A 15,943-nucleotide genomic window follows, 5' to 3' on the forward strand; every position below is an offset into this window, starting at 1 on the left:
CAAGTTCTGTCACACCTTTCACCTGTCACACTTAAACCACACTCCTTTTGCTGCTTCCTTTCCCTCAGCCTTGTGCCATCCTCATCCTCCTGAACCTCCATTCCTCCCCATCTGTTTTCTGGCAACTTCTGCCCAGATAATTGGGAGGATGAGACTCATCTTCCCAGCACTGGGCTGGCGGCTAAGACAGGCAACCAAGGCCAGCTCGTGTTGCTGGGGGTTTGCTTTTGTTTGATCTTTGCCATAAAAGGAACCAATTCGAATTCCTGGAATCATTAGCTGCCCTTTGCGCTAGTGGCTCTTGAAAAGCGAGCTGGCAGGAGAACAGAGTGGGAAGTGGGAGGATGAGGTGGATAATTTGTCCTTTGTAGCAGGTCGTTTTCAGGAGATGACGCTGTAGGTCACGCTCTTCCCTCGAAAGCAAAGCCGGGGCTTCCCTGCTGCCTCCTGCCCTGACCTGGGGCTTGTGCACCTCTGGTCACACCCAGCCAAGCCAGGTTAAAGGCTCCCAGGGCTGCAGTGCCCTCACCTGCCCGTGCAGGACTCACCCTTGTGATGGCTGTTTGTCAGCTGTGTCCAGCTAAAAGATAAACTGAGGTGCTGATTTCTTCTGCTGCTGAAAACTCTATGATATTTCCTGAGAACAGCCCAAACAGATCTAAGCTCCACATTAGCACTTCATTTTCTGCATCTGAAGAGAAAACCTCAAACTGCACCACTACTGAGCCAGGGGTGGGGTTCTTTCTCTTGTGTAGCCAAAGTTCATTTTTAATGAGGGCATGTGAAGTTAAACACTTGCCAGTTGTCACCCCAGTTCTGGTTATACCCCAGTCACAGCCAAAGGAAGTCAGGAGAATGTAATTTACTAAGTGCTTTGGGATTCTTAGGAATATAACTCACTAGAGAGACATTGCAATTTTCTAAGTTCATCCTTAAGGGAGAAGTAATTGAAGTTTCTGTGTTGGAGGTGGCTCTGGTGAGGGAAAGCATTTTTCAGCCATCCCCACAGGGTTGTTAATGCATGCTTTTTGCTAACATGCCATTTCACTGGAATTTTCACCCTTCTGAGCAATCTTGCATATGGATGAAAAGGAGAAAAAGGAACTCAGTGGTAGTCCAGGCCCTGGAGGCCCCTCAGATGGGCTCTGCTGGGAATACCTGCCTTCCCATGGCACTGACAGATGAAGCAGCGCAAAGTACAAGGATGAAAGGAAAAAGCCAGAAATGAGAAAAATGCCAGAGAAATTAAAATTTAAAAAATCTCATGGGGGGCCTGAAAGCCAAGGCAGATGGATAAGTGGGTGAGATCCTCTGTGTATGTGTCCTCCCTGTTTCTGCCTTGGATGACCAACGCTCAGAGCATCAGGGAAGGCTGGAGAGCCACGGAGCTGCCAGTCCCACATCAGCAGTGGGGAATGCCCCATCCAGTGGGACGGACAGAGATGTGCTCCCAGCTGCCATACATACCCCAAATGAACAGGAGAGCAGCTACAGCTGCCACTGGCCTTGGGAAGACAGTGGGACAGAGCAGAGGTGCAGGAGAAGGGATTTTAGTGGTGAAATTCTGGCAATTTGCAGAACAATTGACTCTTTTCTCTGGGCATTGCCTCGTTGGTTAATTCTTTCCAGACCTAATATGTTAATAGGCGCAGGAGCACAACCTGCCCTGTATCCTCTCGCTGGCCACCACCACATTCCAGCCAAGCAGTGGAAAAGCAAAGCAACAAAACCAAAACAGAAATGAAACTGTCTGTTAAGGAGAAAAAAACCCTGCTGCCTGCAGGCAATCTAAGGAAGCCATGTGGCACCAGTACAGTAAATAAAAACTGAACAAGTGACCTCTTCTTGGTCCCTCTGGAGACAGTGGCAAGCCAGGGATTAGCACCATTCACAGTGCTCCCACAGGTTTCCATGATGAGGGACACAGAGGAGACTTGTGTGGTGCCTGGAGAGGTGGGGAGGCAGGACTGGAAGGGACCAGAGGGACTCATGAGGGGCCTGGCAGGGAGGAAAGGAGGGCTGGTTTGTTCATTGAGTATGAGCCTACAAAACCTGCTTGGCTTTGGTCTCACCAGATCCCATTGAGGCATAGGATAAATTGCCTGTCCGTGGTGGGAGCGGATCTACAACGATGCCCTCCTGAGTAACTCCTCTCCAGTTCTTGTGTTTGGTAGAACTCTGTGGCCATGAAAACATCCCCACCTCCTCCCACCATGGCCCAGTAAGTCCCATTTCCATGAGAAATGGCCTCACGTGCAGGGAGAGACCCTGGCTCCACCAGAGGGTCCTCTGCCCACAGCTCACAGCTCAGGACCCATTTTGGTGTGCAGGGGAAAGTTGTTTCCCACCAAAAGCAATCAGCAAGAAGAAAAAAAGGCTGAAAGAATGTTTCCCCAAAGGCCAGCAAACTCCCCAAACCAATTCTGTATCTCCTTGGCAGGAACTCTACATTTTTTAAAAGACATATCTGAAAATTACAGAAAGGCACGGAGTCCCTGCCCATCACATAAATGCACAGTTCCTGCTGAATCACTCGGAATTGTGCTGCCCTGGACTTTGCCAACGCAGTCGTGTCTGCACAAAAGTCTAAATAAAATCTCTGTGCAAATCAAAGAAATAAATTTCAAGAGTAACTAGGAATTGTTAGTTTTTGTGGTGTGTTTGCAGCTTTTTCTTATTCTAGCACTGTTTCCTGAGCAGACTCTGTAATATTCCACTTCAATCCCTCTAAGCTGACAGGAGAGCGTGTACTTCGCAATCAAAGTGATTCATGCAATTACATGAGCCAGTGCAGAGTAAGGGAGTGAGAATCCCTAATCTAGAACATTAGCACTTATCTGTTAAATGCTCTTTTTTAACATACTGCAGAACCATCATCTTATTCCTTACATAAGGTTCTTCAGGGACTACTATGACAACAGCAGTGCTGAAAAGCAGCGTAATGAGACACCAGGAGCACAGGGAACAGATCATACAACAGCAGCTCATTACAACTATTTCTTCTCTGACCCCAGAAATAAAATCCCTTGTGGATGCTTTTTTAATGCTGAAGTTCTTTGTCAATCTGTTTTACTTTTTATTAGTATATTCACTATATTTCTGTTTGTACACTGATTGTTGATTTGGTCTGCAAGATTATATAACTAAGAATAGAACAGTGTGGCTATTCCCAGGGGATGATAATATTCCTGAAATCATGCCAGAGACATTGCAGTTTGTTGATCTATTGGAAAGATAATAGAGATGAGCTACCAGAATCATTTGTTGGTGACAAAAATGTTGCTGTGTAGTGAAACAGGTATTGTGGAATTTGTTCCCAGCTTATTACACATGGAAGGTGAAAATTCCTGATATTAGAGGGCTTAATATCATATGCTGGTCGAGATCAGTGAAATTCAAACAGGAAATGAGGTTTAAAGAGTTGGATAAGTTTGCTGAGGGAAGTTGTCCTCATTGTTGTAAGTCAGTGCTTGGTATCTCTTGAGATAAGTGCTAGTTTAAAACACAATTTATCTCTACATTTTGGATTCACCTGTGAAATTTATGGGTTGATTTGGTAGGAATTCAGACAACAGGGTCTCTTCTAATCCCAACATCAGCATTTGTGTTTAGACTTTTTAGAAATTAGTTTATTTGACGTCAGAAGAGGCCAGGCATGGGCACGAGGTGCGTGGATGCTGCTGCTCTCCTCACCTGCCTCCCATCCCGGGGCAGAAACGTGCTGAGCTCTCAGCCAATGCCACAAGTTTCCACAAGCAGCAGCCCCATGGACGTCCCCAAAGGCAATCCCACGTGTGAGAATTGCGTCTCACAGCCTGAATTGCCTCTCATTTTCTCCACATGAGGCAAACCGCTGCCCGTGTGATCCAGCATCACACAGGGGGTGCTCAGACTTGCTAAGCCACTCACACCTCGGATCCCAGCTGGCTTTTACAGTCTCACTGAGAGCTGCAGGTGTGAAGCCTCCATTTCTCTGCCAGACTGCTGCTGGTAACTTGAGAAGGCACTGGCCAACTCCAGCCACATCACAGAGAGAGGCTGGAAACTTAGAAGTCATTTACAAAAATATTTGCAACTCGAACATAAATGGTGGTTGAGTAAATGCTGGGGACCCAAATTAATGTCAGCAGAAATGGTCTATTCTGCCTCGTGTGCAGACCCCAAGACAGAAGACAAATGGTTGAGAAGAGTCTTGGGCTGTTTGTCTGTCAACCTCTACTTCACTGAACATTAACTATTGTCCATTAATAATTATTAATTATTGACCATTAATTATTATAAAAACAGAAATGTTGAATGAAATAAATGCTACATCCCAACTCAGGGTATAGTTTAGGAATTTATTCTTGAATGACTTGTGTGTTTGGGTTATTTCAGGCACTACAGATTTGAGATCTTTCATACCTTGGGTGAACTTTGCACCTAGACTATACATTTATATATATCTGATATAAATACATTCTTCCTCTACAAAAGTGAGCAAAGTTTCACCATTTTGCTGAATCAAGACCATTTTTGGATATACAGTGTCAGATATTAGACAAATTAGATACTGTCATTATTAAGAGAGTTTTTAGGGCAAAAAGATAATTCTCCTGACTCGCATTACATGCTTCTTCTCAATTCTTTTATGAGAAAATTATCTTTTTAGATAGCTGATGTGTTCACATTCTTAGTCTTCAAAATTCTGTAAATTCAGTAGTGCATTATCACTTGAATATGCCAAATAATTATTTGAATGCCTACTCATAGATAGTCCTGAGTAAAATGGAGGCTTTGAGAGGAACCAGAGACACCCACCAACTGCATTCATGAGATGGGCACTGTGAGGATTTACATTTAAGACACGTTGTGGATTTTTACTACTTTTGCAGTAAAACAATTGTAATGACACTGAAATTCAGAAAGTCATCTCCTCAACTTTCACCTTTTCTTTAAGAACAGAAAGGATTTAATAGGAATTAATTAATATCTCATTACAATGTTGTGATCACCGATAGGCCATATAGATGTGAATGGTCTCTTCTGATAGCAAACCAGTTTTAGCACAAGTTGGTAGTAAGAATATTCACATTAGGGTGGCTTCTAGTAAGTCTGTAGCATCCCCATTGTAATGTATAATCCTGCCCTTCCAGGCTCAGGATTGACAACCTTTCACAAATGATACTTTTTATGTCAGATATCTTTTACAAGAAATGACTGAGTCTACACAAACCTGCACAGAATTCTTCCCTTCCCCCTTATTATTTCTCCTCAATTCTATAGTGTTTTTAGAGGATCAGGAGATTTGGAGTTGAAAGTGATTCTTTGTTTTTGAAAGTTCTGGACACCTGGAGATTGTGAAAATAATCATTCCTTGCTTACATTCATTTTTAGTTTCTAGGATACAAACAGAATTTAAAATAAGCTAATCCCTTCACCTGGTTTAAACTGCCAGTGCTTCATGCAGCAACATGAGTTTACAAGAGCTAAGGATACATCCCAGTTATTTTTAATCCTTTCACTTCAAAACTGGCTTATCCCAATTTGCTTTTAAAGCATCCTTGGAGTAAACCCTGTTTACCCAGCCCATATTTGTCTTGAGTGCACTTGTATGAAATAACACTAAGCACCCAAAAAGGCCATGTATGTAATGAAAACACCTCCAGACACACTGACCCCCGAGGGGAGGCCACCAAGGAATTGATTCCACAGCTCCTGACCGGGACTGAAGGGAGCAGGAGAGCACTGAGAGGTTCAGAGTGCTCCTGCTCCCCTTCAGCCTCGCTCAGACTCGCCTCAGCCAAGGAACGAGGCTGGCTGAGAGCTCGGGGAAGTGTGGGCTCTGCAAAGGCTCAGCCTTCCCTGTTGGAACAAAAATATAAGTTGAAAAATCTAGCAAAAATTGGACCTACTTGTGAGAACGGGACACGCTGGAGGAGGGGAGTAGAATAAAGGGCACAGAGAGATGGAAGTAGGAGCAGAGAGGCAGGAAAAGGGATAAAAAGGGAGTAAGGAGGGAGAAGAAAGGCAAAAAGAAGCATAAAGAGCTGTAAAAGTAAGGAAAATAGAGAAGAAAAGGAGTGAGAGAAGAAGGGAAGGAATGCTGCATGTGGTTTAGGATGTCCTCCTCTCACAGAGGACAGAGGTGCCCAAAGGTACCACTGTTAGTGGTTAGGCCTTGGTTTGTGCAGAATTTCAGTGGTGTGCATGTAGAAACAGGTGCTCACTGAGACCACGAGAGCATGGCCTGGCATTTGTGCTGGAAGGAGCCAGTGGGGCACAGCTTCTGGAATGGGGCTCTCTGCTCCCAGTGCTCCTTCTTCTCTCCATCTTCCCATGGATCTCTGGTGGGAGCCAGCCCTGCTGAAGAAGGGAGCTGATTTCCCCTTGTGCCCCTGGGTGCCATGGGAGACAGGAGGGCTTTGGCAGAGGCAAGGACTGCCCGTGGTAAGGAGGGGAGAACCACAGGAGAACAGGAATTCAAAGGGGTTCTGGGCTTCCAGCAGGAATTGGGATCGGTCCAGTTCTTACTCAGACTGTGGGGTACGGCTGATGCTGCTCTGTCCCAGACAAGATGAGCTCAGCCTGCATGTCCCCACATGGCCAGGCCCACAGCTCTGCCAGGTGTCAGCAGAGGCTGGGTTGAGGGCTACAGGTGGTTTCTGTTCACAGAGGGAGCAGGGGCGACATTGGGTCTGGGTCTGCTGCTGTCCAGGGAGCAGAGGGAACATGGGCACGGGTCCCTGCTGGCTCCAGTGGCTGTGGGCTACCACTGCCCTACTGTGGGATGTGCTCTGACCTGCTGTGGAATGCCCCCATCCTGCTGCTGATCTCCTCAGGACCTGCTGTGTCCTGCCCCCAACTTGCTGCATGATGTCCCCAATGTGCTGTGGGATGTTTCCCCCCTAAACTGTTGTTGGATGCCTCCCTGCTCTCTAATCTGCTGTGGGATGTCCATAGCCAGCCTTGGGATGAACCCAAGCCCTCCTGTGGGACATCCTCATGCCTGCTACAGCGTGTACCCCAGCCAGCCCTGGGACGACCCCACCACACCCGCTGTGGGAAATCCTTCAGCCACACGCAGGATTTCCCTGCAAGCCCTGGGATGTTCCCCCAGCACTGCTGTGGGATGTTACCCCGTAAGCCCAGGCCCCCCGGACCCGATGCGGGACGTCCCCAGCATGCTGTGGGATGTTCCATCTCCGCGCGGGCCCCCCCGCCCCTTTTGCCCGCAGCCGCGCACCTGGGCGCGGTGTGTGCGCGCGGCGCCCGCGGCCGCGGCGCTGCCGGGCGGGGGTGACTCAGCCCCGGCTTTATAACGCCGGGCGGCTCCGAGCCCGGCTCCGCTGCGCCGCACCGCGCCCGCGGGGAGCGCCGGGGCCGCGGCACCGCACCATGCGGAGCCTGCGCGGAGCCCCGCCGGCGCTGCCGCTGATGCTGCTGGCGCTGCTGGCGCTGCTGCTGGCCGCGGGGCACGGCGCCGTCATCACCGGGGTGAGCGCCGCCGCTCGGCGCCGACGGCACCGACGGGACCCGGCACCGGCAGGGACGGAGCGAGGGAGGGAGGGAGGGAGGGATCCGCCGCGGCCGCGGGGACGGGACTCGGGGTTTGTTCGCGGGGAGTGATAGCGGGACTGGGGGAATCGCCCGGGATAGGGATGCACGGAGAGAGGGGAGCGCTCTGCCGTGCGGGATGCCCGGAGAGAGGGGAGCGCTCTGCCTTAAGGGATGCCCGGAGAGAGGGGAGCGCTCTGCCGTGCGGGATGCCCCGGGAGAGAGGAGCGCTCTGCCGTGCGGGATGCCCCGGGAGAGGGGAGCGCTCTGCCGTGAGGGATGCCCGGGGAGAGGGGAGCGCTCTGCCTTAAGGGATGCCCGGAGAGAGCGGAGCGCTCTGCCGTGCGGGATGCCCAGGGAGAGGGGAGCGCTCTGCCGTGCGGGATGCACCGGGAGAGGGGAGCGCTCTGCCGTGCGGGATGCCCGGAGAGAGAGGAGCGCTCTGCCGTGCGGGATGCCCGGAGAGAGGGGAGCGCTCTGCCGTGCGGGATGCCCGGAGAGAGGGGAGCGCTCTGCCGTGCGGGATGCCCCGGGAGAGGGGAGTGCTCTGCCGTGCGGGATGCCCGGAGAGAGGGGAGCGCTCTGCCGTGCGGGATGCCCGGGGCTGGTCTCCGGGTGAGCACTGCCGGGACTCGGGGTCTGTCCGCACTCAGCCAAGCCAGGACGGAGCGGTGTCGAGTGCGGTGACGGATGGCCGGAGCTGGGATAAGTGATAAAGAGGACGTGGGAAGGAAAGCAGCGCCAGGTGATGAGAGGTGACAGGACCTGGGGGTCCGTCTGCGATAAGTGATAGCGGATGTGGCATCTGTAGGGATGAGCGATGCCCGGAGCTGCGGGTCGGGCTGGATTCAGCGGGAGCAGAGCCTGGGGGTCTCTGCGGTGGGCAATGCCAGGACCCGTGGGTCTCTGAGGTGAGGGGATGCCACACCGTGGGGTCTGTTCCTTTGGGGTGAGGGATGTCTGGACTCAGCGAGGTGGGGTCTCCAGGCTGGTCCGGGAGCGTGCAGAGATTCCTGCTGCTTTTCCAGGGCTGGAGCTGTCTCCCATCTCCCCAAGTGCAGCCCCAATTGTCCCCAAACCTGCTCTGAAAGGGTCTGGCTCAGGCCATTGCACTGTGCAACCCAAGTTCCTCCAGCCCCTCCGTGTACAGAGCAGGATTACAACCCTCAGACAACTGTTTTCCTTCTTTTTTTTTTTCTTTGTCTATGACTGTGCTGCTTTTTCCCCTCAATAGCCACCCCTTGCAAACAAGTCTCTGTTGTTGTTGTTTTTAGGCTCAAGATTTACTCTGGCTGTGAAAATACTTTTTTTCCTAAAGACGTTATTTAACCCAAAGCATTGCATCACTTTTTAGTTAAATGATTTTTTAAGTGTTTGCTTTGGATTAATAACTCAGCATTTGCATTCCTTTGAGAGCTCACGTGTCTTTTGTAACCATCAGAAGTTGCACTCACAGCAGTGGATTTCTCCGTGGCTGTCCAGGCTCCCTGTCCGGACCCCTGAAGTCCATGAAACAGTTCATGGGCATATCTCTGGAAGTCAGATCAGTTTCCAGGACTGATTATTTTTTTTAGAGCAGAGAATGTGAAGGAATTTTTTAATATTTGAGGATTTCAAGTTTCTTTTAAGTAGAAATATTTCCAGCAAAAGAGGAGCAGTTTATATGTTATTAAAGTTGTGGTTACACCTTTAAAGCATAATTAATCTATTAAATAAAGTAATTGTGAGGTGCTGAATAATAGATCAAGTACAAGGTAGATTCAAAAAGTAAAAATAGATTAGAACTAGAAAATGTTGCTTTATTAACTATTGCAGAGCATTTCTGCTTAAACCACTTTGATGCATTTTTGGCTTTTGATGAACGGGCAAATCTCAGATGAGAGCTGACATAGGTGTTCCCAACCCCTGAGCCTGAAAGGTGATTTTCCTTTGCAATTTAAGGACTTTTTTCAAACTTTCCTCAGTTTAGTGGTGGTTCTTGTGCTGACACCTGTTGCCTTTGCAGCTGGCATTTCACCTGGGACATATTTTTGGGCTGATTTTCCAGGAAACTGTGTTTAAATGAGGTGCTTGTGTGGTGCTTGGGGAAGTTTAGGAGTAGCAGCAGGAATTACACATTGCAGATAAGGTGTGGGCAGGAACGCTTGGGTTGAATATTTTCAAAACTTGTCATACATTTTTGGAAAGGGAGCCTTAAAAGTTCTGCCAGATGTAAATATGTGTGTGTGAGGTCAGGAAAGAAATTGTTCAGCCCGGATGTTCAAGACTCTTGCTTGGCAGAACCTACCCAGGTGGGTTTTTCAGATGAGTGGCATTTCACCCCAGGACCAGTCCCACAGAGATGAATGGAGTTTGAGATATATAACTGAGAACAAAAGGGAGTCAGGAGCTGGCAGGTGAGAAATAGCAGAGCCTGTGACTCCAGCTGGGCAGTGGACACTGGTGTGCTGGGGGCAGCCAAAATCACTGGACCTGCATTTTTATTTGTGACTAAGGCAAAATAATATCATTAAAGTGATTTTTATTTTTTTTTTTTAATTTTTTTTTTTTTTTTTTTTTTTTTTTTTTTTTTTTGAGAGAGAGGTCCAGAAAGTGAGTATTATCTATCTGGCAGGCTGGAGTCATAGTTTTATGACCATATCAGGCTTACAAGCAAATGCTCTGTGTTTGGGCTTACCTGCAGACAGAGCTCTGTGTTTAGGAGCTGTTTGGGTCACACACACTATTTAATAATGATTCTAATGCAACAGCTTCTTCCTAAACTACTGACTGATCTTTACACATGTATTTTGATCTGGCTTCTGCTGGTTAGTGCAATATTTACCCAGTGAGTACAGTCTAAAGCCATTTATCATGTAAATCCCAAGGTAAGATCAGTGAGTTTTTCCCTCAAGAGCATGTTTACTCCGGGAATGTGCCTTCCCCAGAGCTGTTATCAACATTTACGTATGTTTTTATGAGTTTCCCATTTACGTAGTGCTGACCAGTGCCTTCCATCTCTCACTGCTGCTCCAGACATCCAGAGCAGTGAGTTAATCAAGCTTACATTTGGGATGTAAGCAGAACCTTTAACTCATGGCATTTCTCACTGGAGAAAGCAGACTGGTTTTTGCATTAAATCTATATAAGCTTTTGATTAAAAAGTAACTGAAAGATGTACAGTAGTTTGTTTTCAAACCCTAATATGTCAATTGCTCTTAATGGTTTGTGGGTTTTAAAACATATCCAGTAGTTTGCATTTTGGTTTTTGCTTGTCTAAGCTGTACTGGGTAAGTGGCTAAAATATTTTTTTGCCTTCTGTGAAGGGGAATGCTACCACAGCAGCATTTTTTTTTTGGATGTGGACACTTAAGCAAAGCTTTTCTTAAGACCTCTTTTAGCTATGTGTAATTCTAGATAACAACCTCAGAATCCATATTTAAACTTCTGTTTTAGCTACTTCCACTTGGACTTCTCTAACAAAACTCTCACACAGTCTTGCAAGGGCACTCACAACTGTGATATTATCATGTGAAGTTAGAAGGAATAGTTACCTAAAAGTCATTAAATTAACAGATGATTTCCTATCTTGACTTCTCCGTAGGACTGGTGTGGTGACTCTTTAGTGTGGTTGGTCTTTGCTCCTGCCTGAGCTCACTCTGGGAGCTGGGAAAGCAAGTGGCACATGCCATGGTCTATCAGTGCTCAGAAGTTTGGACTGTACATCACTGACAGTCCTGGGTTTGGCCCAGGGCAGCTCTGTGTGTGGTCCTGGCTTTAAACAACCTGGTCACAACTCCAAAATGTACCAGCAGCCTGCACGTTCTAATCCATGGGAGACACGAGTATTGCAAATCAGCCTTAAATCTTATTATTCAGCCTTAATGAGCCATGATAACTTAGGGGTGCCAGAGGCAGCTCCTGAGCACCTGATCTGTCCTATTTCTGGACTACATTTATTATTCATTGAATTTGCTTAATGCTGTGTTGAACTCCAGGCCTGCGAGCGAGACCAGCAGTGCGGGGGCGGGATGTGCTGTGCCGTCAGCCTCTGGATCCGCAGCCTGAGGATGTGCACCCCCATGGGAAACCTGGGAGACGAGTGCCATCCCTTGAGTCACAGAGTGAGTACCTCACCGTGGTGGGGGGGGCTGTGGGGCTGGAGTAATGTCCTGAGCTGTACGTCACACGGCATAAAACCTAGACGTGGTGGGAAGGCAGAGAAACTTCCCGTTCCTTACAATATCCAGCCACCTGCGTCTGTATGGGAACAGAGATGAAGGTACCTACGTAAGGAAGTGCATTACTGTCAGAATTATGCTGAAGGGAATCAGAGGATGAAAGCACTACATGCTTCCCAGATTGTTTTCTTATTAGTTTGTTGTTGCAGCTTTGTTTTGTTACGTGATCCGAAACAGCGTTGGCAGTTCCCAAGCCCTGCCCTGCCAATCCTTGCTGGTGTGAGCAGGAGCACAGCAAGTGCCACCAACCCCAGTGGCAGTGAACAAGATCCTGTCACAAGCATAAAAATGTCACCAGTTGATGCATTGAGAAAGTGTTGGCACACATTTGGACTTGAGAAAAGTCCCCACAGGCTCTCTTTGTTTCTATTCTACCTATTAATTTTAAATATATATGTATACAAACATATAGACACATACACTGTATTATTAACACAATGATTTTAACAAGTGCATTTATTTAAGGCTACATAATTATGTATTTGTTATGCAGTATGAAAAAAGCTGCTTATTTAAAACACAAAAGACTGAATGGGATGTTAACAGGGAGCTTGAGAACCTGATGGTCTTCAGAGTCATCCTCAGGGAAGAGCACAGCCCAAGAGTCATCACAAGTGGAAGATAAAAGGCAATAAATTCAGATCATAAATGTGCAGCTAGTTAGCTGCCTCTCTCACTGTTTCCTCCAAGGCCTGGCTTCTCAGCCCAGTTTATTTTCTCAGTTTTAGGAAGTTTAAGGCTCTACTTTATTGCAGTTAAATTCTTAAAACTTCTGCTGTGATATTGGGGACCAAATGGTCATTTTTACTGTGTTATGTAGCGGGTTCTTCTTGTAAGGGCTCTTTCCATTACCAGGAATTAGGATATGAGAAATTGTCTTCTAGAGGGTTTTATGAGCTTATTGTTATTGGGCAATAATTTAAACTGTCTGATATATTTCAAGCTGATTGCCTGCATAATTACAATCAGAGTAGATGCCTGTCCACCCCAGCCACTAAGTCACTGATGTTTATAAGCTTTATGAGGTTAATTTTAATTTCTCCACTTATCTTCCTGAGAAACACAAACCAAATTGAATTACTGGAGAATGTGAAATGAGGTTACTTTGAGGATGGAGGGTTAGCTCAGTGGTTCCTCTCTTGTAAATACTTGTGTAGGGAGCAGCTGGGTGCCTTGATCACCAAAACTTTTCATTTACCTGCAGGATAGGTCAAAAGCAGGCAGCACCACGGCCATGGCACCTCAGGGACATCCAAAGGAGCCAGGAGATAACTGGAGGAGATGGCTGGCAGCTGGGGTTCCAGCTTCTGGTTTCCTTCTCAACAACTAGATGGTGATGGACTGATGCCATTAGCAGTCCCAGCTGGAATTTTGAGACCGGGTTTGAGGCAGGGCCAGGCAGGGTTTGCAGGCAGGTGAGGTTTGGCAGCATGGGAGTCCTGCTGAAAGGAGCATTTCCTTGCAGCAAGTGGAATGTTTTGAATAAATCACCTGAGTTGTCAGAAGGCTGAGAGCTCAGGTTTTGGCTGTGGCTGCAGTGCTGTGTGTGGGCACCCAAAGGGATGCTTCCCTCGGGGAGTCCCCAGCAGGTGTGGGAGGTTTGTTACCTCTCTGCTCACACTGGAACAGAGGGTCTGTGGTGGGTGGCACAGGGAAACTCATGACATCCCTTGCCCTGGGGCTGCTCTTCAGATGGTGCTGGGCAGGAGGCTGGTGCTGGCCCAGGGCACTGCAGGGGATGTGAGCCCTCTGCCCCAGCAGGGTGCCACTGGAGTCAGGCTGGTGCTTGGCACCATGCATGCAGGACTGTGTGGGACTTTCTTAAAGACAAAATTTGTACACTGACACAAGAAAATCTTGGATTATTAAAATTTTAGGCTTCAACCACACAGAAATCTGGAAATGAGGGAATTAGGGCTGCCTGCCTGGCTGGTAGCAGTGGCTTTCTATCTCTGTGCCTCCTTTGCTGCATCCAGGGAATGCTCAGGGAATGCACAGCTCCCAGACACTTCCCACTGGGCTGTCCTTTTTGGCTCCTGTAAGAGACAGAGCTTGTGACCAAGTTGTTGAAGATTGTCAGTGCGTGTGCATGTCATGGCACAATTAAATTTGTCTAATGAGCTCCATATGTGCTCCCTGCAGCACAATGTGTGGAGGAGGGTGGGATGAAATGAGAAACCTCTGCCCTGTGGTGAAAAGGATCCTGCTCACAGGGAGGTCAGGCAAGGTGACCTCCAGAGGTCCCTTCCAGCCTGATTACCATGGGATCCCAAGGTTCCCAGGTCCTGCTCTGTGCCGTGTGACAAGGCAGGATTTGGAACATGCAGAAAGCCCTGCACAGTGGCACCACAAAACGTGATGTTAAAGGCCAGTGTAGTTTCACAACAAACTCCTTTATGAAATGGGAGTAAATGGAGAACATGTGTCACAGATGTAGATCTACACAGCAACATGACTGTTAACATCCTGCTCTTAACCATGGCTGGACCAGGGTGCACAGATGCCTTTGTCATCTGCTCTGTGCTGCAGCTCGTGGGGAACTCTGGGTGTGAAGGGAGGGAACTGGGCAGCATTCCCCATATCCCCATTATTCCTCCCATTTCATCCCCCCAGCCGCCAATGCCGTGGCTCTCCCTGTCACTGATTGTGGGAAATTGTGGGAAATAATAAATGTACTATTAGCTAAAAAGTTTTTAAATGCTCTGTAACAGAGATATCTTTGGCTGCTGCTGGCTGTCCTTAAGCTTTTGCCATCTTCCCATTGTCTCAACCATGTGATGAGGCTGATGCTGCAAATAAAGCTCAAGGAATGTACCCCAGCAGTCCCATCCCGTTTGTGAAAAGGGAAAAATAACCATGCCAGCAGAACTGATGTCCTTGCTCTGTCCCCAGGTGCCCTTCTCCGGGCGGCGGATGCACCACACCTGCCCGTGCCTCCCGGGCCTGGCCTGCCTAAGGACTCCTCACAGCAGATTCAGGTGTTTACCAGACTTCAGAAAAGAAGACGTCTTTTTTTAGCTGGAACTGTTCTGCACTGGAAAGAGCCGCTCAGTATTTTCGTTCTCTCCTTGTTGTGACAAAAAAAAAGGGTACTTGCCAGGGGAAACCCTTCACCACACTTTCCTGCCTCACAACATCAGCTGGAGATGAGACACGGCAGTTGTGGCCAAGGTTTTCAGGAGGGACTCACAGTGGAGGATGCTTTCATTTTGGGGTAGCCAAACAACATTTACTGGAGCAAAACTCTTTCTGAGGGCAGGGGCTTGACCATTCCTGAGTCATTTTGTGGGCTTCATGGTTCTAGTTTAACCCCAGAATGAAAAAAATCCAAGTTTATTGCCAGTTTTGGAAAATTTTGGCCACACCTTTACACTTTGGAATACCTGAATTGAACTGAGAATTGGATAACTGCATAGTGTGAAGTACATGACAACTGCCAAAAGAACTGTATTTATATTGCATTTCTTATCTTTATGAATATAATTTTATTTGTAAGTTAGGCGCACCTCTAGGGTAAAGGTTTAACCAATAGATGTAGTTTTTACACTTTTAAAAAGTGGCAAGTGGAAACAAAACATTCAGTATTCAGAGCATTAAAAGACTTTGTTATTTTAGTGTTCTAAGATGAGAAGTTGTTGTTACTTGAATTGGTGTAAAACTACCTGATTATCTCAAACCATGTATTAAGATGTAGTTTATATTAAAGAAAAAAGGAACCCTGAAGTTTATTGTAATGGGCTGCCTGACTTCTTGTATATGTATCAAATTTGCTGTGCAAAAATTCTGTATCAGAATAATGGCAGTGTATGGTTTGATTTATTTTAATATTATAACATTATTTTGTCATTGTGGTTTTTCATTTTTATCCAGTGTAATCTGTTATCCCACACTTGATTCACCCAAGCTAGCAGAGCTCCTTATGGATAGCTTAGCAAAAGATTATGTGCCTCTGGCTGCTTCTTGGGAAACTTGTAGTTTACAAGGCATGAATTCCTCAATCAAGCTGCAGTTTCAGAACGTGGAGGAATCTTGGTGTAAATAATACGAGAGGTTTTTCTTGGCTCGTGCCTCAAAGGATCAACTTTAGCCCAGCAAACATAAGATTTGTGGGTTTTCTATGAAATACTGTGTGACTTCATATTTACTTGTCAGTCCCCAGAGCTGGAATTCCAACAGTTTGTGTGAGA

At 47.3% G+C, this 15,943-nt stretch overlaps 1 protein-coding gene across 1 annotated transcript; it reads left to right on the top strand.

Annotated features, from left to right (window-relative positions):
- Positions 1–7,377: 7,377 nt before the first annotated feature.
- On the top strand, positions 7,378–15,551 carry PROK2 (prokineticin 2). The gene is made up of 3 exons (XM_053989469.1): positions 7,378–7,476; positions 11,514–11,639; positions 14,649–15,551. The coding sequence occupies exons 1-3, from the start codon at positions 7,378–7,380 to the stop codon at positions 14,772–14,774; spliced, it is 351 nt and encodes a 116-aa protein (XP_053845444.1). The 3' UTR covers positions 14,775–15,551.
- The last annotated feature ends 392 nt before the right edge of the window (positions 15,552–15,943 follow it).

The sequence above is a fragment of the Vidua macroura genome, chromosome 13, assembly GCF_024509145.1.
Source record: "Vidua macroura isolate BioBank_ID:100142 chromosome 13, ASM2450914v1, whole genome shotgun sequence".
Lineage (NCBI taxonomy): Eukaryota > Metazoa > Chordata > Aves > Passeriformes > Viduidae > Vidua > Vidua macroura.